This window comes from Glycine max, chromosome 11 (genome assembly GCF_000004515.6).
Source record: "Glycine max cultivar Williams 82 chromosome 11, Glycine_max_v4.0, whole genome shotgun sequence".
Classification (NCBI taxonomy): domain Eukaryota; kingdom Viridiplantae; phylum Streptophyta; class Magnoliopsida; order Fabales; family Fabaceae; genus Glycine; species Glycine max.
Window position 1 is genome coordinate 38,427,534 of NC_038247.2, and position 21,879 is coordinate 38,449,412.

General features: G+C 33.4%; 3 protein-coding genes across 10 annotated transcripts; 1 reads left to right on the forward strand and 2 right to left on the reverse strand.

Annotated features, from left to right (window-relative positions):
* The first annotated feature begins 3,493 nt into the window (after window positions 1–3,493).
* On the forward strand, window positions 3,494–6,376 carry LOC100527786 (RAB GTPase RABA4a-like). The gene is made up of 2 exons (NM_001250446.3): window positions 3,494–3,823; window positions 5,671–6,376. Exons 1-2 carry the CDS (start codon window positions 3,591–3,593, stop codon window positions 6,107–6,109), a joined length of 672 nt encoding a protein of 223 aa, NP_001237375.2. The 5' UTR covers window positions 3,494–3,590; the 3' UTR covers window positions 6,110–6,376.
* A 1,174-nt stretch (window positions 6,377–7,550) lies between these two features.
* Window positions 7,551–14,243, reverse strand: LOC100808598 (RNA cytosine-C(5)-methyltransferase NSUN2). Of its 2 annotated transcripts, none has more exons than XM_006591432.4 (15): window positions 13,916–14,243; window positions 13,715–13,803; window positions 13,374–13,440; window positions 13,154–13,269; window positions 12,790–12,856; window positions 12,591–12,639; window positions 12,373–12,458; window positions 11,998–12,245; window positions 11,839–11,894; window positions 11,432–11,517; window positions 10,639–10,731; window positions 9,701–10,025; window positions 9,037–9,548; window positions 8,117–8,351; window positions 7,551–8,035 (listed from the first exon to the last, which is right to left on the reverse strand). In XM_006591432.4, the coding sequence occupies exons 1-15, from the start codon at window positions 14,087–14,089 to the stop codon at window positions 7,794–7,796; spliced, it is 2,445 nt and encodes an 814-aa protein (XP_006591495.1). In that variant the 5' UTR covers window positions 14,090–14,243; the 3' UTR covers window positions 7,551–7,793. The 2 variants fall into 2 exon arrangements, with proteins under 2 accessions (XP_006591495.1, XP_006591494.1); XM_006591431.4 differs by having other exon boundaries at window positions 9,037–9,554.
* Window positions 14,244–16,079: 1,836 nt separating this feature from the next.
* LOC100782771 (lanC-like protein GCL1) lies at window positions 16,080–21,047 on the reverse strand. Of its 7 annotated transcripts, none has more exons than XM_006591429.4 (6): window positions 20,843–21,047; window positions 20,527–20,689; window positions 20,202–20,380; window positions 18,535–18,649; window positions 17,149–17,619; window positions 16,080–16,606 (listed from the first exon to the last, which is right to left on the reverse strand). In XM_006591429.4, the coding sequence occupies exons 2-6, from the start codon at window positions 20,680–20,682 to the stop codon at window positions 16,286–16,288; spliced, it is 1,242 nt and encodes a 413-aa protein (XP_006591492.1). In that variant the 5' UTR covers window positions 20,683–20,689; window positions 20,843–21,047; the 3' UTR covers window positions 16,080–16,285. The 7 variants fall into 7 exon arrangements, with proteins under 7 accessions (XP_006591492.1, XP_006591491.1, XP_040862875.1 ...); XM_006591428.4 differs by having other exon boundaries at window positions 20,527–20,697; XM_041006941.1 differs by having other exon boundaries at window positions 18,535–18,646; window positions 20,527–20,697; window positions 20,843–21,045.
* Window positions 21,048–21,879: the final 832 nt, after the last annotated feature.

The following is a 21,879-nucleotide window of genomic DNA, read 5'->3' on the forward strand; positions in this document are numbered from 1 at the left end:
ACTAAGTTGTTTTATTTTATTAGAGAATTCATTCCTTTACTATCTAAATGCATCTTTGATTCTTTTAATTTTACAATGCTTCATTACATCTCATTTAACACTTTGATTATTCTCACTTGAAAATAATAATGTTAAAAGGAGATATAAGGGAGATAAATATTTTATAATTAGTAAGGGGAATAAGGTGAAACAAAAGAAGATATAAGGTCGGAATACCATGCAAAACTAGTGCATTGGTCTCTCTATACCATGTACAACCAATACATCAGTCTCTTTATGTCATGCACAACCAGTGTATTGGTCTTTCTATACCATGTACAACCAGTACACCGGGTCTCTTTATGTCATGCACAACCAATGCATTAGTCTATCTATACCATGTACAACTAATACATCGGTTTCTTTATACCTTGTACGACTAGTACATCAATCTCTTTATACCATGTACAACTAGTACATCGGTCTCCTAATACCATGTACATCGACTATCTCATGCATTGGCTTCAGCCTTTACATTGGTTGACGGGAGAGATAAGGTCTAAAATATCTTGTTCAATCTCGTACATAGGTTTTTCAGCCTCTTATATAAGTCTTTTATCATTATATTACTTACGTTGGTTTTTCAGCCTTTTACATTGGCTTTGCAGTTTCACATTACTTAAATTGACTTTTTAGCCTCTTACATTGGCTTCGACCTCAATACCTTTTAACTTGAGAGAAAAAGAAAAATGTCTTCTATGGTTGAATTATCACATTGATCTTAAGAACATTTGATACATTGGCTTTGGCCACACTTCTATAACACATCAGTTTTGATCTTCAAATTATGGTTTTATTTCAATAGATTATTTATGTACAAAAAGGTGGAAAAAGGTTGGACTTTACTTGATATGCCTACTAACATGAGTTGACAAATTATTGATGTTGTATTCATTCATGCTTATTATGCCTCTTATTCATGCAAATCATTATACTTACTTATTTGGAAGCTCTTATTCAACTTAGATGTTACAGGGATCTATACAAGAAACATTATTTTACACAAGTCAACCTACAAATTTCTCTTCTAAGCACAATACTTGATCTTCGTAAGACTTAAACAATATTTTTGACATTTTCTTTTCTTGACTTACACAAGTCTTTATACTTTATACACTTTCCTAAAACTTCCCCAGGTCAAAAGATTTCAAAGTTCAACTTTACTATTTTGGCCCACATAGGCCTCTTAATAATTTATTGAAATAAACTTGTATGTTTCCTTCATCTCGGATTGTGTACACCTCAACCAATTCACTATTAGACTTCTTCAAACCCTACACAATCAATGTAAGAACTTACTTCAAATCCTACACAACAAGTGTAGGCCCTCTATTTCAAAATTGAGTACAATTAGTACATCAGCCAAATTGGTTGCATGGAAGCAGAAGAAACAAGGTTAGTTTTACAACTTGGTCAATTTCATTTACCATTTTATCAGACATACATATTCAAATCAGCACATGTTATTACATGCTTGTGCAATCGGTACATGTTATTCGCCATTATATTTAAACTTAGAAACTTTATTATTTATCATCCGATTCGTCTTGAAATTTACCATTACATTCCCATTATTACTCAATTATGTTATATTAAGTATACACCTACATCGACTTTTCAACCTCTTACATTACATATGGTGATTTTCCAGCCTCACACTTTTTCATTAAGCCACTTTGCTCAAACTTTGCTCGTGGCTTGGGGGGCTTGTGTACTGGCCAAAAGATAGTGGATAATAACTACCCACCCCACTTACTCGCAATTAGGTAACTTCTCATTCTAATAATAGACAAACTTTGCTAGTGAAGATCGATTTGGAGAACACTTCAGAATTTAGTAAGAACAACACCAATAAAAAAAGTAAAGACATAGTTAAAAAAGAAAAAAAAATGAGGGTAATTATTTCTCTTTTATATATGTTTTGAAATAAGGTTCCTCTAATGATTAGAGTTTATCTACTCTATAGCATGAAAGTGTATTATGCCTAGCTCGAATTGAGTATGGATTATGTATTGGTTCTTCAATTATGGTAAGACCTAATCATATCTTATCTTTGTGATTCCCGAAGGATCACATATATGATTAGATGAGAAATGATTAAATATGATCAAAATATAATTAAGATGTGAATAAATTAGATCTCTTAGGATTTGAGATATAAGATAAGACATTATGTTGGGTTGGGTCGATCACTCCTAACCTATTAGTTAAGTAATGAGCCTTTTTCTTGTTGAGTTATCGGGACAAAATACCCAAGTTAAGTAATTACTTGATTCATTTAGAATATGAATATAAATTTATATTCTGAAATGAATATTCTGAAATACAATGAAAGGTGCAAGATTCAAATAATGAAGTGCATCATTCAAATGCCTAAGATAAGACATTGATAGCTGAGTCAACCACATTTTACATGTTGGGTTGGATCGATCACATTCGGCCCATCAATTTAAGTAGTGAGCTTGGATTATTGGGCTCGCCTAATAAAGATGAAAGAGTAGAGCAGTCAACACAGGCTGGCTGGACCTATCTCTTAAACAGGTCAACTCAACCCGATTCACTTAAAGTTGATTTCTTAAAAAAAAAAAAGTGGTTCGGCCCAGCCCATCACGAGTTGTGGGTTAAACGGGTTGGTGGTGCCACCAACCCACCTAAAATAAAAAAAAAAATCAATAAAAAATCATTTTTTTACAAAAATAAATTTGAATAAATTAAAAAATTATTAGTTAAATTAAAATTTTCACCACCCACACATCACAACAAGACATATTATCACAAGCTAAAAAGTCTAGAACTATAATAACAAAAATTTTAAAAATAATCTTGAACAAAACAATAAATAAAATAATGTTACATAATATTACAAAATACTAAAAGTGTATTTTAGATGAATTTTACTCTATTTATAATTAAATGAACAAAACACTTTAAAATATTAATAAATTATTTTTTAATTGAGTTAAATGAGTCAATTTAACTCACCACGGGTTCAATCCAATTGAACCGGATCATAAATAACTCAGATTAAATTTTAGATGCAATTGTAAAAATCTTCCTTTTTAAATTCCACTCAACCCAAATCTGTGATGACTTGAATTTACCCATTAGTTTAGATTCATTTTAACAGGTCCAACAAAGGATACAATATACAATAAATTGCCGTCGAGAGGATGAATGAGAGAATTGCACCCATTAACCAATGCCAAGACATTCGCACGCGACACTTTTTGACAACTGCGATCGCTGTATAAAGCTGTTCCCAACCATCCTTCTTTCCCTTTCAACATTATTTTTCTTATTTTAATTCGGAACACAATTAGGCTTATCGGGAGAAGCACCCAATAACGTGCCACCACCTGTCACACAAACGGCACGGCACTAGTCGTCGTTTTTTCCACTAATTAACAGTCCTCCAAATTTTTTAAATATAAACCAAAACCGTTGGTTAATTATTACCAACATTCAAATCATTCACTGATTTCACTCCCAAACAAACAAAGAAGAAGTTAGATTTGAAATTGAAAGAGAAACAAACTTGGGATATAAGAAGAATGGCTAGTGGAGGAGGCTATGGAGACGCGAACCAGAAGGTAGATTACGTGTTCAAGGTGGTGCTAATTGGTGATTCAGCGGTGGGGAAGTCGCAGATACTTGCACGCTTCGCGAGAAACGAGTTCAGTTTGGATTCAAAGGCCACAATCGGCGTCGAGTTCCAAACGCGCACTTTGGTCATTCAGCACAAGAGCGTAAAGGCTCAGATCTGGGACACTGCCGGCCAAGAACGGTTGCTTCTATCTTCTCTTACAACTACATATACACTATCCTCCCTTATTTTCTGCATCTTTCATTCGTTTTGCTGTTTTTTTTTTTCTTCAATTTTTTGTAGATCTTTGTCTTCTTCTGTCTTCGCTTCGTATTGTATCTGTGTGCGTTGCTGTGCTTGATAATGATATGTCTTTGATTTGAACTTTATTTAGTTACTGATTAGTTCGAAAGGTTAACTTTGAGTTAGATGTTAGATTTGTTTGCTTAGTTGATCTACTCGTCTCATCGTGGATTCGTGGTTTGCGGAAGAAAACATACTCGGTTCAGTGTTTAGTATAGTTCAGATTCGTATTTTCGGTCAACGTCGTTATTAGTAGTATTAAATGGTCAAACCTAGTTTGACTTATAATGTTTTGCATATGGAGTTTAATTTTTCCTTGTGAAAAATTTGTTGTGCATTCTACTAATTGCATGTTGACATATCCTTGAAACAGCTTAACTGATGACAACAAGAGGTCAAAATTAAGACCTAATTTTTATTTTTTTTTTAATCCGTGGGGTTTTCAACAACTCATGTACCTTTGCTTAACCAACTGAGTTAGACCCCCTTAACAATTAAGACCTAATTTGATATCATGCCACCAACCTGGATAACCTTTTTCTTACACAGCATTAGTGTCTCCGGTTTTGTCAAGGTTTTCTTTCAAATGATGAGTGTTGATGTGCACTGTGATTAATGAGAAATTATTACATGGTCCAAGACACTCTTTAAATGACACATAACCAAGTTTTATTAACTTTTCCACGTAAATTGAAAAATCCAGTTACATTTCACATGGAGATTAGGAAAGACCATAGACTCTTGATACTCCTGGACCATGTAATAATTTCTGGTAATTAACGCAGATCTAAAGCATGAAAAGGAATAAGAGATGGTTGCTACATATCAATCTAGCATGCTACTTAGCAGACTTAGATTACCTGGGAATAAAGAGAATTCTGTAGAATGTTATTCACGTGTAAAAATGTGTGGTGCCAGATTGCCCTTTTACAGTTTGCACAACTTTTTATAGGACATATTAAGAACTTCACTGCCAAGTAAACATTCTTTTAGAACTTTCCTAGTCCATATAGTGTGCCAATAGAACTTTGGTACTATAATAATCGGATTAAATTATCTACAATAACCTAATAAAATCCTTTAAAATGATTCCTCTGTAGTTTTTTCTGATAAAATCATCAAGTTTCAAATCAAATCATCATTATAGTTTACCAAACTGTTGTCGTGCACTGCATCATTTTATACTGGTTCCATGTCCAATGCATACAGCTTGACTAAACATAAGGAAAATGTATTGACAAATTTCCCATTTCGTAATTTGTGAACTGAAATAATGGCAGATGCTATGTTATATTCCAAATGAGATACAAATGTCATATTTGTGTCACTTCAACTTTATATTTTGCATTTACCTGATGGAAAGCCACATGGTTGGATGTGTCCATCATCCTTTATAAGCTTATTCTTGCTTGGAAGTTTCTTATCATTGTCATTGTTGGGTGTGTTTGAAACTTGAAAGTATGTAGTACTCAATAACTCTTTGTCATAGCTATTGACAAATCTAATTCCTTTATTACTGTGCTGTACTGTTAATGTTTATCATTGTCATTGTTGGGTGTGTTTGAAACTTGAAAGTATGTAGTACTCAATAACTCTTTGTCATAGCTATTGACAAATCTAATTCCTTTATTACTGTGCTGTACTGTTAATGTGTGTTTATCTTTAGATTGAGTCTATACTTCATTCTTTACACTGAATACTGATTGCAGTCTGCCCTAATAATATATAATTGGTTTATTCTACAGATACAGAGCAGTTACAAGTGCATACTACAGGGGTGCTGTTGGGGCAATGTTGGTTTATGACATAACCAAACGCCAAAGCTTTGATCACATACCTCGTTGGTTAGAAGAATTGCGTAACCATGCCGATAAGAATATAGTCATCATTCTTATAGGAAACAAAAGTGATCTTGAGAACCAGCGCCAAGTACCCACAGAGGATGCAAAAGAATTTGCCGAGAAAGAAGGCTTATTTTTCCTAGAGACCTCAGCACTGGAAGCAACTAATGTTGAAACGGCTTTCATGACTGTTTTGACAGAAATATTCAACATTGTCAACAAGAAGAACCTAGCTGCTGGTGATAATCAGGGAAATGGCAACGCAGCATCTCTGTCTGGCAAGCAGATAATTGTTCCTGGTACTGCACAAGAAATCCCCAAGAGGAGCATGTGTTGTCAGTAATCCTGACTTTATTTATAATTTGTTTAAATTTACTAGATTTCCATGGTTCTGTGTTCCTATCACCAATTTTTAATGATTTGGTGCATTTCATTTTGTATATTTTTACATTATTTGAAATTATTTTGCATGAGTTGCTGATTAAGGACCAGCAGAGGGAAGTAATTACAATTTCCTTGGTACAACGTAGGAGACAAAAACTTAAGTGTGTTGTTTTAGATATTTTTGGTGCTATTTTTTAATTAAAATTTAAGTTTTATCTCATTAATCAATAATCAATGCTGAAAATAAAACTCCAACTTTGTTTGATATGAAATAGAGTTGATTATATAATGTCATGCCCAATGCTTAATATAGCTTGGTACCTTGATTCCTGCTGCGACCCTATTGCAGATCTGAACTTGCAGTAATAGTTAAAGATTCAAGTCATTTTTCATTATTTTTCATTGATAATAATGCTTTCTTCTTTAAAGAAAAAAAGGAGTATACAAAACCTATCGAAAGATTATTAACTTTTCAAATAATTATCTTAAAATAATTCAAATGATAATTTAAGATTAGATGATAATATAAAATTATTTTACACCACCAAGTGTATAGATATTAAATTCTTAAAAAAACTATTATTAAGATTGTTATATGTTTTGTGCTAGGAAAAAAACAAAAATGATGTATTGCATTAATCAAGCTTCATCAATTTTTGGCATTATTTTTTGTTACATATTACAGGATTCATCAATCTTGTTGCATTGATATACATAAGGAAAATGTCCTTTATCGAGGACGGTATATTTAGATTAATTAGTATGTTTAATCCCTGTAAAGGTACAAGATAAATATTTTTTTGTATATAATTATTTCATTATATAAATTAAAACTATTTTATTATATTTGTTTAATGATTTAAATTAATATAAAAATATAGAAACTTTTAATGTGATTCAAATGTAAAAATAGCAGCGATTGCAATTATAATATATAATAATATTTTTAAGATAATAGAAATCCATAGAACTTAAGTAAAACAAGATTTAACTTGTTTAAAAATAATAACATACTGGTAACGATTAAAACCATTTAATTTAAACTTAAAAATAATAGTAATCATTAAAAAATGACTAAGTTTAAACGCAAATATATGATAATAATTTAAATTTAAATTTGAAAGAGTATATAATTTTAAAAAATCAATTCCACTTTCATAAATAGTATAAAATCACTATGCAAGAAAGAGAAAATATAAAAAAATTAATTGAAAGAGTGGGTAGGGTTAATGAAAATCTTCCCCAAGATGAGAATTCTCAAATTTTATAACAATCTTAGGCTGTGTTCAGCTAACGTCCTGCCCATGAAAATTATGGACAACCTGTATGCAACTCGAACTCTAATATTGAAAATGTCATGTTGATGCTGCGGGTTTCAGTAGAATGAGACGCATCTCTCGTGTTTAAGCAATTCTGCTAAACTTACTAGAAGCTTTGGATATTGATACAAATTTGAGCAAAGCCTGCTAACTTGGATACAAAGATTGGACGAACAAAAAATTGGAGAGAAAAAAAAACAAACTCAAAAACTTTCACGGGTGGAGCAAAAGCCTTAAATTTCTCTAAATGTTCTTATAAGGATGGGAGTTAGGAGTGGGAACCATGACTAAAATGTAATATAAATATACGTTAATTATTAATTTTTAACAACCAGTAATTTCAACATCTTCATTTTTACCGTTTGATTCATGTGCTTCATCTACCTTGTTATCATGCATGGAGGAGTCCTTTTCTGTTACTGTGTCTAGACACATTAAAAGCCTTTCGAGCAGCTCTTGGCATTCCAATGCACCAACCATGATAGTCAAACTTGCTCTACCCTTCCAGCATCCAATGGCTATTGTTGAATCATCCACTTGGAGGGGCCCTGTAGCAGCTCTGCTTCCTGCAGAAAAATGAGAAGACACGTGTAAAGAGTCAATTTAATGGGCATTTACTCTACATCATGGTGGTGCATACTGCATACCTTCACCCAGAACTACAACACAACAACCAGGCATTAGGTTTGCAGCCTTTTCACCAAATTCGGCATCCACAAAATCTGCAAATTTTACAGTTCTATACTGCAGAAGATGCTTGAAGTCTATAGCAGATGCACTAAGAATCTGTTTGGAGATGTGAGGGAGAATAAGGGGCAATCCTTCAGAAGTGATCCGGAAAGCACATGGTGCAGACCTACCTTCACATGATGTCTGTCTTTCCTGTATGATGAGGGCAAGTCTATCACTTATTTGCAAGAAAAAAAACTAGTCAAAGAACTCATTTCTTGCTGACAGTCAAGGGCTGACCAATAAACTATCTAGATATTATATTACAATAATCCTATATCAATTATATCATGTCAAAATGAAATCACACAGTACAGTAGTTTACCATGATTCATATCCCATAAAATTCAATATGAATTCCAAACTGAGACAAGAAAACCAGAAATAGAAACAGTTAACTCCACTCAAAAGTCATGCGTACTACTTCAATATCTATAGTCTATACACTATAATTTTGTTAATATAACACAGTCTGACTAAATTTATTTTTGTATATTAGATGGTAACCTTTACCCCCACAAGTCTCAACTTGATCTGTCCTTAAAGGTTATTGTTCTCTCTACTGCATCAGATTTATTTAAAAGGATTTCACTCCTCTGAAAAGAGAAAGTAAAGGCGTATCCATCTTTTCATTTGAATTAAACTAAATTACCTATTGAATTTAACTCATTTTAAATTAACGACAAATACACTATTACTTTCCCACTTTACGCATGTTCTCACTTTAAAGGAGTCAACTTTTATTTAAAATAAGGAACCAGTCAGCCAGAATTATAAATAAATCAACTACAAAAGTTATAATAACAACAACACTTTAATTCAGAAGAAAATAACTTACAAAAATCTTCAGGCCAACAGAAGTTATTTTAAGTTGCTGCCCAACTGAGAAGTTCAACTCCAGAGCATCTTTGACTGACTTGGAGATATAGTAAATTCTTTTCACGTGACTTGTATCACTGTTTCTTGTTACAAGGTGACCATTGAATGGAAACTGCTCATCAATACCATAAAATACCTTTATGCTGTTAATAACTACTTCATCTTTGAAGAAGACTACAGGGTCAATGCCTCTCCATTTGCCTTGAATCTGTAGTTTTCTTTTGCCTGGAGTATTCTTTGTCATGTTTTCCACATTGCAGGGATCTTGGGCTTCCTTCAAATTCACTTCTTCACATGTAACAGAACTAACTTTCAAATCTGTCTTGGGTCTATTGTCATTTATATTAGCCTCTGAAATTTCTTCAGGTGTACTTTCCAATGGATTAACCTGCAATTCTTGTGCATCCTCATTGCCCTGGTTTGCTGTGTCATCATGTTTATCAACTTCTTTTCTAGGTTTTACCTGAGTTGCTGCAACTATGGCAGGAAAAAGCACGTGTCAGAATACACATAAATGTAAAATGACTACTTGAAGGAGTTATTCCCAGTATTCACTAGAATTCCTTGACTATCTTTGTCAGGATTTGATAGAGAGAAACAACTGAAAACATATAAGAGATTACCTGGCAGAGGAGAAACTTTCTGCAATACAGCAATAAAGAAGGCTCCGGTATTCTGATCATGAGGCACCAACCTCATGCACCGCTCTAGTGGGAAATCAGAAACTTCCTCAGTAAATTCATGCATCACAGGATTCTCCACTGCTTGAACATCATCTTCAGAATTTCCATAAACATCATCTATAATAATATCATCTCCAATGCTGATATTACAATCACTATCATCCTTATAGTTTCCACCATTTGGAAACATGCTGGGAAAAACTACATTTCTACGAAGCTTGGGAACATCTTTGCAACAGAAAAACCACTTGCCCTTGTCACATACCTGCACATCCAAACTCACACCTTCAGATGCAAATGCATACTGCTGCATAACAACCTTAAACCCTTCTAGACTACTACATTTGAATTAATTAAACAATAATCAAACAACTGCAGGAAATGCAAGTTCGAGTTGGGTAAACATAATAATCTTCTATTCGGAAAGTTTGAAATTCAATGTTTTACCATGAATGCGAACATGGGTATAACTTGATGGACATCTCAATAATCAATTACAAAGAATTAACAACCAAAACACAAATAAAAAATAAGCCAACCAGCACAATAACAGTCCAAGTCCATCAATTGACAAGGAATAACACCTTTTACTAATGAAGTATAACATTGGTTATCACTTGGGGGGTGGGGCACAGACAAAACATAGACAACCCCACTCTCAGCTTTCCTTCTATACCCTTCCAGATGACACAACAAAATTGAAATAGTTTAATTCATAATAATAAGTGATGAAGGCATTATCTCCTCCTAAACTCCAGAAAGATGAGTCATGCTTGACGTCGCCACGTGTAAGCCAATATATCCATTTCTAGACATTACATGTTTTATCTTCAAAACTCTACAACACAAGGGAATAAATAGTCACAGAAAACACAAACCTTCCATCTCTTAAGACCTGGTCGGCGAATAAGTTGGGGAAGCTCACTAGAGACATCTACAAGTTCAATGGACCCTCCACCCCTCCGCAAAACCTGCAATTGGTAAGTAAGGGGGAAAATTAAATTAAGCCCAACCCCTCACTGTATAAAATACTAAAAGGGCTACAAGCAGCAAACATAAACCTTTTTTTTTACATAAGGAAAAACTCTGACAGTCTGACCATTTGTCAAATAAAAAGAAAACTCATAGTGTTGAATAAATAAAAAGAAAATTTTATGTTATATATTAATTGTAAAGTGGCAATGTCTCAGGTGGAGTTTGTCCTTCATAATCACAAGCTACAACCACAACTGCAGAAAGCTTTGTAGTAATAACAAAGAATGGACATCAATTAGTAAACAAGAAATAGGAATGAGGCAAATGCCAGTAGAAGATAGATACAAACACAAGTAAATTATTGATAGCTAGCTCCAGTTAGCTTCCATTAATTAAATTACACATTGTTATCAAATACTGTCTTCAAATCAAGGTCCATGTTTCATAAAAAGTTAAAAACATGTTACCTATCAGATATCTAAGAAAGTTACCAATTGATCCCTGATACAACTAAACTTAGTATTTAGACAGTGCAGGGGCTGCATCAATGGAAGAAACAAAATTACATATAAAAGCATGAAATTATTTACTTGAAGTTATGAAAATAAAGCACTTCGATTAAAAAGCCCACAACTGGACAAACTAGATAGCATGGCAGGCACCAAATATAATCACAGAGCTTTCAAGGATGATTACCTCTGCAACAACAGCTTCATTCTCAATAGGATTCATTGAGCAGGTTGAATAGATCATTTTTCCACCAACTTTAAGTAAAGATACACCTGATAACATCAAAAGAGCAATTGAGTTTGCCAGAACTATCTTACAAGCTAAGTCTCATGCACCCTAGTTCATGTATATTCAGCTATGATAATAAATAGCAGTAGCTTGATCCTTGTACCATCTAAAAAAATTTGAGCCAGGGAAACAAGAGGCCATCAGTTTAAACTACAAAATACAAAATGATTTGGTTGTGTAAAGATTATGCTTTACCCACCTTATTTGTCTTACATCAATCACATCTTAACAGAAAACATCAAAACCAGCCTAAAAGAACTACACCCTGAAATCAGGTAGAAAATAATCAAAATGCAGTAATGTACCTCGCATAGCAATTAGAACTTGTAGGTTATGAAGCCCATTCCCTGTCCCTGTGTTCCTTTATACAAGAAAATCAGTCTTAAGCAGTAAAAAGAAAAAAGGTGGTTGAAGGGAAAAAAATAAAAGGCGAAGAATGGGAACAAGGAAGGAATGAAAATTACCATTTCCTCCAGAGATCAGGTGCCTTTCGAAGGGTGCCATCTCCGCTGCATGGGACATCACACAGAACACGATCAAATAATAGCTGATCTTGCTGATCTGGCTCCATTTTATCATAGTTCCTGTTTAAAAGACATCCTGGGAAGTGTTGAGCTTCGTGATTGGTGACGATTAGGTTGGCTGTGCACATCCGTTTTGTTTGGTGAATGAGAAGATTGCATCTTTGGATATCTAGATCATTTGCTATAACCTACGTATCAAACAAATACAAATCAATAAAGTGTATGAAACTACATGAGGACAGGTAATATTTCAAAACTATTAAGCCTGAAAAACCAAATAAGGTTTAGATAATAACATTATATAAAGACACGAACCATTCCATCAGGAAGAGATCCAGCTTTAGTTAATTTGTGTAAAATCTCGAGCAATTGGAATGTTTTTGAACCTGGTGCTGCACACACTGAATAAAAGCAATGAAAAAGGAAAATCACTAGAAGCACTGAAATTTGCATTGCAAGCAAACAAAATAGCACAACAGATGGTAAAATTTAAAAATGATAAAATGTACTTCAGTACAGCACAAGTTGCTTACTATCAAGTACAAAATGATTTGAATGTACATCCAAGAACAGAGGAGGTGCCTGTACAGCAAACAAACATTTGTGTGCACAAGTTAAATTCTTGAATGGTAAGTTCCTAAACTAAAATACATTCACTAAGCCATCCAACTTTCTAGAACAAATGGTAATCATTTTGTATGAGCATGAAAGACAGTGTGTAAACTGGCCCACCATGCTGACAACTTCCTGTCTTGTAATATTTCCAATTTCATTTTCCAGCTTTAAGAATTCATGAAACCTGAGATTAACATAACCAAAAGCAGGAATTGACATATTAGTACTAAGAACCAACTTATATGCATAATTAATTTCAATTAATTAATTGTTTGACAGCAACATGCATTCTGATATAAGGCAAAATCATAATTAAATGTGACTAATCAGTCCTGCAAGACTCATAAGCATATGGTCATATCACAGTTAGCTAGTTAACCAAACATCATGTGATAACAATAATTTATCAGCATAAACTGTTACTTAGACTTAGAACTACATAATCTAACACCAAACAAGATGAGCATCAAAACTTATTTACCTCCCAAGTGTTTGATTCTTCCTGAGCTGCTTACGGGAGAAATTCGAATGCCAAGCAAGATTCTCGGGATACCATGGCAAAGGTATAATAGCCTCCGTATCTTCCCCTTCCGCAACCTATACGTAACAATTCAGGACCAAAATACAAAGACCGATATACTATGACGCAAAAAATCAACAGCAGAAGCATAATTATGATGAAATTTCTGTTGATGACTTACCTCGGCCTGAAGAGAATGCACAAAATCATTCTCCAGTTGGGACCGAATATCTGCAGAAAATCGGCTACTGGAAATCACCAAATAAAAAGAAATTAAGAAGCCGAAGCAAGCATCAATGTAATTTAGAATTGGACGAACGAGTCTAGATTCAAACGGATTTGAACATCGTTACTACGCACGTGCAATTATTTTTGTATTTTTTTGAAATTCTGCTACAGATTTACAGTGAGTTAAATTAATTAGTTTCGTATTGAAGTTCGTTAGTAGTAGATAATTGAGCGGATGACTCACACAAGGTCAAAATCGAAAAGCAGTTAAAATAAAAATAGATAAAGAAATACGTGGAATTGATTCTGAATGCTGCGGGCAAAGGAGTTCTGAGAACTTGCACGAATGCATCCCATTCTTCTGAGGAAACGATTCCCTGCTCCTGAAAATTCGAAAAGAAAAGAAATGAGCAAATGAAAGAGAAGGAGGAGATAGGGGGAATAATAATAAAATAAAAAAGTGTGGAAATAGTAAGTTGGAAGCGTTTGGTTTGCCTTGTAATAGTGATCGAAAGCGAGGTTTTGAGTGGCGTAGGGATTGCAGATAGGAATAGGATTTTCGGAGGAAGGATCTGATTTAGAGCGTTTGGAAGATGTCCAAACATTCTCTCTGTTCTGCTGGAAATGCTTTCTTTGAGTGCGACTCTTCCCTCTTTTTCCTCTCCCCATCGCGTTGCTGTTGCTGTTGCAGTTTCAGAGCACTACACCACTGGTAGTAGTGGTAGCCGATTATTCATCCAGGGTCAATGAGCGGCTAACACTGAATGGGCTTGGACCTTTCTCCTTCAAACTCTTATTAACTTATAACTTCGTCTTTTTTTTTTCGGCACTTGCTATTTACATCATAATTACCCATTATAATGTTATTCCAGGAGGACATTTTCAAAAAGGAAAGGGATTCAAGGGCGTACTCTTTAAGGAAAAAAGATAAAAGATAGAATGGACAATTAAATTAGATGTAGATTTAGAAAGGGGATATGGCAGTGTAGTTAGATAAAATGGGCCAGTAAATAGCAAGTGCTTTTTTTTTAAGGCTAAATTGTAAATTTGGTTCCCCTAGTCTAGATTTTGATTTCCTTATAATTATTTTAATTCAAAAATTTAATCTCTAATTTTTTTCAATCCCGTTATTTCAATTTCTAATCCTGAGAAGTTAATTGCTTATATTAACCGTCACGACTTTTATTGGATGTTGACCGTCATTTGTCATATTAAAGTTAATTTCATGCACTTAATTAACATTACCATCCAATAAAATCACGACATGTGTCATTAAGGAAGCGAACAAAATTTGATGATATTCAATTATGATTTTTCATAACTTATAAAAAGTCTTTTGGTATTTAAAAATATACAAATTTTAATTGATTATTTTAAAAAAAGATTTCGATGAGTTTTATTTGATTTTTTAATATAAAACATCTATAAAACAATTTCATCCAATCAGATTTTGGTAGATTTTTTTCTTTCTTTTTCTATTAGTTACCAAACTTTCTTTTATTTCATCACGCATACCATCTCTTCTCTTTAATATTCTTCCATATGTGTGTCATATATATTTCTTCTATTCTTTTAGAATAAAAAATGTCAAATATATTTCCCCTTCTTCACTTTTTCCTTTATTTTTTAAATTAAATTAATGTTTGTCTTATGTGCTAAGACTAATTATGTTTTCCTTATACAGGTTATATCCATCACCTCTCGACATCATGTTTTTGTGGTTCTTATCCTTAATTTTGTCATTCACATAACTCAATAATCTTCTTACTAATTTTTCACTCTGACTACGCCCTTCTAATATATGCTTATTATTACATTCCATTTAAATATATCATTTATTTATCATAAAATAATTGTAGTAATAAAAAAAATCAGAAAACCAATATATAATTTTTAATTTATTGTTAAAATCGAAAAGTGAAGATGAGAAGATATTATTATAAAAAAAGTTAGTATATTAGGACATTTAGAATCAATATAACTATTAAAAATTTGAAAAACATATATTGATTTTACATTTTTTTATCCAAATCTTATCATTTTTTATTATTTTTTTCGCCATCTCTCATAATTTTAAAGTATTTTTAAAATTTTAGATAATTCTTTCAAATCTTATATTTTTAAAATTTCAAAAAACTCTTTCAAATCTTATAAATCTACCTTGATATACATCTATTGTTTTATACCGATAAATCATAATATTCTTACGTAATCTTAGAATTTTTTTATACTAAAATAATCTTTTAAAATCATAATCCCTTAATTTATGATGCATTTATTTTAAGTTTTTCGTTTATCTCTTTCATCTGAGAGCCTTTTATTTTCAATTTTCAATGTTTAACAAAATCCTATATCCTCTCTTTGTTACGTTCACCTACACCAAACTCTTTAAGTTATAACTTAAACCCATAGTCAAAAAGCAAAATTCCTTTTCTTAGTACAAGACGTCTGATGATCATTTTGAAATAATGTGCTAGTCGAAAACCCAATTCGGCCAGTTTCAAATTTTCTCACGGCATCTTGTTTATTATAAAAGCATTTTTTGTTTATGGGTGTGTAGAACATTACTCGCGGTGCCTATTATGTTTATTTAATTAAAAGTGCAAGGTGAATCTTTTTATCTGATCAAAGATTAGATTATATTGTAAGGCAGTCAGAGTGTCAAATACAATATATCATCTAAATTATTTACAGTAGCAGAACCTCATGGCTCGTGTTTTGCTATAATCAAGTCGAGTGATGATATATAGGATCTTATATATCATATAATCCTTGAAACACCTATTATTTTTCTTTTCTTTTCATCAAGATCATATCACTTATGATTGGTGTCTACCTAACATTTTCCATCTCTACTGGAACCATCTATAGTTCATAACCTGGGAACCTAGAGCTGTCGGGTGCAAGTAGATCAAACCAGAGGCATACTGTCCCAGCAAGTCCTTGGGAAAGTGAATAGCCATTGGCAGAAGCCAGAGATTTTGCATTATCATACATGAAGGAAGCGAATGACTTTGCTCTCTCTTCGTATATGCTCTCTTTAGTGAGTCTGTAGAGGGAAAGGAAGGCATAGGCATTTCCAGATACCCCATCTGCAAGTCCCACCTTCTTCACCAATCCACTCTTCCATACAACTTCTCCTGCTTCTATTGCAGCATCTCGTAGTTCTCTGTCATTTGGAAATACCTGCAAAGCACACATACATAACCAAGTTGGTGTCATTTTTCAACCATTCACATTGATACTTGAAGCACTAGTTCTGCAATGTGTCTGTCTAATGAAAATTGGAAAAAGCAACAAGTTGTCTTTTTAGCATTTTTTGCATTTCTCCTCTCCTTTTGGAGAACTGATAATGTTGTTTCTTATAGAAAAAACTTGGTACAATTATTTAAGAGCCAAAACTTAAATATAGTTTTTTAAGTGCTTTTAATATTATTTTCTAATCAGTAATAGAATTTCACCTTAATAACCTATGTTAATTTTTAATGTAAACTCTTTTTGTACACATAATTGAAGTAACAAAAAATCACCATTAAGCACTAGTTATCTGGGTAAAATTTTGCAAAGGTGGTGATTAAGTACTAATTATTCAAGTAAAATTATAATTTCAATTAAAAAAACTACACATACACAAAAGCAATGAACCAAAGTTTTGTCCTTTTTTTAACCTTTTAAGACACATGAATAATGAAGCATATTGGAATAATTTGTTCTGGAAAGTAATTAACCTGTGCTGCTTTAGACAATGTGATGGCCATGCCAGTTGCACCATGACCCCATTGCACTAACTTATCCCTCGGATTCCCTTCACTGGAGGGGTAGTTTCCACTGTGAGGGAAACGCTTACTCATGAGGTACCTCAAAGTTCCCTTGACATCCTCAGCATCCTCTCTAGGAAGTGGAAAATGTAGCAGCACATGAAGGATACCAGCAAGGCCATTTGCTGCACCCAAGTACCTAGTTCCATGCCATCTATACATCAATGGACAGTCTTCAACATCAGATGCTCCTGCTCTACCACCCGCCAACACTGCATCAATAATAGGCATCAAAATGTCTTTGGGCACTGCATCATCTCCTAGGTGCTTGTTCACAAACAATGCACCCCATAAGAATCCAGCTCGTCCATACAGAAGATCATATGACATTCCAAAACCACCTTCCTCTGGTCCAACTGGTAGGGCTCTCTCTTTTGCCACCTACACATTAATCCCATCATAAATGGTAATGAATATTGTTGTTGTTAGGGGATGTAAGACAGAGTGTGAATGCTCAGATTTTTGTAGATGAAAAAAAACTTCGAAAAAATCCTAGTATAGGCCCCTACTAGTTCAACATCCGTTTGCCTGATCTTAAGATTCCAACAAATTTGAAAGCGCTCGTCTTTCGCTTGTAGCTTTTTTATGTGAACAAATTTGAACCACGAATCACTTAAAGCAGGCCCCATGAAATGTATAAACAAATTTGTCAAAAGAAAACAACGGTTCAAGTGAATGCCTTTGATTTTCAAACATGTGCTCACACAAGAGGAAAGAGAATAGACAGCACAAAAAATACAAACAACAGAAAATAAAATATACACGGACATTCCTAATATATATGCAGTTATGCACGGTGTAACCTTTACAAACCTTTACAAATCAAGTTTGTTAGTTTTTATCTTAAAAGTTATACAAAATATTTTTAGATTTAGAATACATAAACAATTAAATTTCATATAAAAGTGAAAAACTAACTATGACAATTAAAATTCGAATTTTTCTTTCATTCCATTTTCTTATTTAAATTTCAATTTTTTTCTAGCCTTTCATAAGTTTTGAAATCCTAAATCTCAATGTTATAAAGAGTGCAAAACTCACATCAGAAGTTTATAACTGTTTCATTAAAAAAGAAAATCAATAACAAACGCAAAAGGCTGCGGTGGGGATTATCCAGACAGAGACTGCTGAAGCAGAAGGAAAATCTTCAATGTTATTCAATGCAAAATTAATTACTTGCATACTAAGACTGTGACAATATATATAGACTATAGAGTCAGCAGATTATGATGAGGAGCCAAAATGTGGCCACATGGTTCATTAAGAAAACAGAGCCAAAACATCTATAAATATTACCTCAAAGAATAGACCCAAAAACAGGTCACGCTTTGGAAGGTCCTCCATGTAATTGGCAACGACAGCACCAAGCGCATAAACGCCTCCTCTACCACACAAAAAAGTCACGTGCCTGCTACAAACATTATATCTTCAGGTTAGAGTATGTGACTTGAAGATTATGTTTTTTAAGAAACTGTATGTCTTTGATTCGAACAAAGGAACGCTAACCAACAAAAAATGTATGAAACTACTACAGCACGAGTTTAGTGAGTGTTTGTGTTAACAATGAGATGCCCCTCCAACGTACTTTTGCAAAAGAATCCCTTTGTTATTTATGTGTTGAATATGCATTCGAATACACGTAACCACAATTTAACTTAATTTGCACACAATCACTGAGTTTAAAATTAGACGAGCTATTTTTCTTAATCTCTCTGTGTATGTGTCGACTACTATTATAGAAACACCTTATAATACGAAAAAAAAAAAGTTATAACTTATAAGTATCTGTTTGTGCAAGAGAAAAACAAAAGGAGTGATATAAGAATAAAAGAAAAGCATGAAAATTTGGATCTTTTCAATATTTGGAATGATTTAATAAAATAAATAAAAGATAAAGCAAGTTATTTTCCATTTTTTTCCTTTTACTTTCACTTCTTTTCTTTCACTTTCTTTTCTAAACCAAAAATATCACAAATAAAGATAATTCAATTATACATGGATAGTAATAAAGATTATATATTAATTAGTAGACACAAAGCAACTTAAAAAGATAATATGTAAAAAAATATAATCTTAATTCATCACAATAAAAGTGTTCCCGTACGAATTACTAAAAACATAATTAAGTTAACGCATATGCTACAAATTCATGAGTTACCCATACAAAGTTACTCATGTATTTTATTTTTTCAATTTAAAGGTTTTAAGAATTAATTTAATATAAAACAATCAAATATTTCGTATGATAATAATATCCGTTTCATGTTTGAAATGCTAATAACATATTTTCAATATATTTATATTATTTTACTAAATGAGTACTATACGTGACATAGACTCATCAAAAATAAAAAAACTTAAAGCTTATTAAACCCATTATTAATTTAATAAAGTTTATAATAAATGCATATTAAAAAGTTCAGCGAGAATTTCTTCTGTTGGCATCACATATCATCACCCTAAAATGACTAGCTAGCTGTTTTTACCAAACTAGACTGTGACTAAAGAGCGACCCATATTCTCATATCTAATCGAATCAGCATGACAAAATACGAATCTCGCAAAATTTCCTGAAAAGAACGCCATGCCATCGTAATCTCTCACGCTCTCAAACTCAAATCGAAATATCAATTATCAAAATAAAGTCTGAAACTACAACCATCCGTAGTCATATGGAAAAATAAAACTTACTAAAATGAATGAATTTTAATAAATTTCAGCTAATAGTGTTAGAGAAACAATTGCTACTATTATTTAGCAACATTTCTCAGAGCTAAATTACTAAAAACAAAGGTTAAACAAAATATTTAAATTATCTGATCCGTTTTTTTTTATCATTCAGAAATTAACAAAGACAAACTAGGCAGCAAATAGTTAGATGTATTTTTGTTTAGAAAAATATTACTAGTAACTAGTAATGTAAGATAAATATCTGGATTTTTTAAAAAACTTATTGAAGATACCTGAGGGAGGCACGTGCAGCGGTGACACACGTGTCAATGATATCGCTGCATAATATCAAGTCGTTCCGGCAACCGGTAACCTGGTACGACCGCAAGCAAGTGAAGGCGGTGCCCAACAGACCCGTGTACACCGTCGGATCAACCACTTGATCTCTCCGGTTCCAAGTCTCCTCCACCACCTGTACCAATAATTTCACTACTTTTAATTTTAAAAGGTTTATGTTCAACACTACAATGCCTTCTAGATCTATCTATAATAGTAAATGTTACAGTGTTACACATACATAAAATGCAAAGAAAAAAAAGAAGAAAAAATGAAACGAACCTTGTCCTTGAGGGAAATTGCTGCGCTCAAGAATGTTTCAGTTTCACTGGGAAGAAGTGAAAGGTTTGGAGACGTCAGATTCATGGTTTCCGTGATGAAATCCGAGGGTTCGTGTTTCCCCTCGTCGCGTCCACCTTCAACCACTGAAGACGTCATTGTCCCTCTAAAACTCTCAAATGAAAAAAAAAAAAAAAAAAACAGAAGTGAAGTGTTTGTTGTTGGCAACAAATTACAAGAAGCAGAAGAATGAATATAGAGAGAGGAGGCACCAGCACGATGATGCTATTTATTATGGATTTGGTTGCTTACAACTTACAAGTTACAACTATTCCTCAGCTTAATGAAGGCGCAAACGTGTCGATCAGTGGTTCTATGTGGTGGCGGTGTATGGAGAGACCGTACGCCAGCTAGCCACGTTTGCAATTTTTGTTGTGATGGAGTGTGCCTAGAAGAACATGTGAATCACATGGCGTTCTGGGTAAGATTTTTCTCCCATAATATGGGCGTGGGCCGAGAAAGCAGAGAAACCGAGTCCATGCCCAATAGTACTTTTTTTTTTGTTATTGAAAAGTTTACTTGAATTGAGTACCGTGTGACTCTCAAGAGACGGAACAAGTCTCAAGAGTAACAGAATAGTTATAAAAATTCTTATATATGATGTTCCCGACACAAAACAAATGAATCAGGTATTCGTCCATCTACCAAAAGATCTTTTATTGTGTCGGAAGGTCTTTAGAGTCGAAGGATTATCTGTTTGTTGTTTCTTGCTGAGAACTTGAATGCGTGAGTATCCAACAGATTGGAGGGGAGGATACTTGCAAAAGTTACTTTGATACTTAAGTGAGGGTTTAGCTCAAATCTATTAATGATATATAATGAGTAGGTGAGAATGACTTTGTCCATTAACTGGAGGGATTTACCCCTTTTTATACTAATATTGTTGGGCCTGAGATCTATGAGTTTGTCACATCATGTTTACCAGTTGAGTAATACTCCTCCTAATCATACTTAGCTACTTCTATTGGTCTACGAATTTAATGATGATAATCATTACCGAATGGTGCTCATTGCTCGAACATGCTGAAGGTCGAGATGTATTGTTCGAGAGATGTGGATAAGTGGCCAAAGGTTGTATTCGGTTTGGGCGTGTCAAGTGTCCCTTTGTCTTGGTCGGGTACTTTATCTAGTATACTAGCCCCTTTTTGGCATCGACTGAAAAAAGGGGCTTTATTACATGTAAGGACGGTTACCTTCCTTAGCAGTTACGTGCTTTTATTGAAATGAATTGAGCATTGTATCGTGGACGTAACAATTATTACCCATGCCTATTCACCTTCCCACATTGGACATCCA

What these genes read in the sequence shown, in the direction of transcription:
- LOC100527786 (NM_001250446.3), top strand. Translation starts at nt 3,591, where the DNA reads ATGGCTAGTGGAGGAGGCTATGGAGACGCGAACCAGAAGGTAGATTAC. An exon ending in GACACTGCCGGCCAAGAACG is followed by an intron (nt 3,824 to 5,670) that starts GTTGCTTCTATC and finishes TTTATTCTACAG; the next exon opens with ATACAGAGCAGTTACAAGTG.
- LOC100808598 (XM_006591431.4), bottom strand. Translation starts at nt 14,089, where the DNA reads ATGGGGAGAGGAAAAAGAGGGAAGAGTCGCACTCAAAGAAAGCATTTC. An exon ending in GATCTCTTCCTGATGGAATG is followed by an intron (nt 12,246 to 12,372) that starts GTTCGTGTCTTT and finishes TTTGATACGTAG; the next exon opens with GTTATAGCAAATGATCTAGA. An exon ending in ATGAAGCTGTTGTTGCAGAG is followed by an intron (nt 10,732 to 11,431) that starts GTAATCATCCTT and finishes TACCAATTGCAG; the next exon opens with GTTTTGCGGAGGGGTGGAGG.
- LOC100782771 (XM_006591429.4), bottom strand. Translation starts at nt 20,682, where the DNA reads ATGACGTCTTCAGTGGTTGAAGGTGGACGCGACGAGGGGAAACACGAA. An exon ending in GCTGCACGTGCCTCCCTCAG is followed by an intron (nt 18,650 to 20,201) that starts GTATCTTCAATA and finishes TAATGTTTGTAG; the next exon opens with CAGGCACGTGACTTTTTTGT. An exon ending in TTTTGGGTCTATTCTTTGAG is followed by an intron (nt 17,620 to 18,534) that starts GTAATATTTATA and finishes ATTAATGTGTAG; the next exon opens with GTGGCAAAAGAGAGAGCCCT.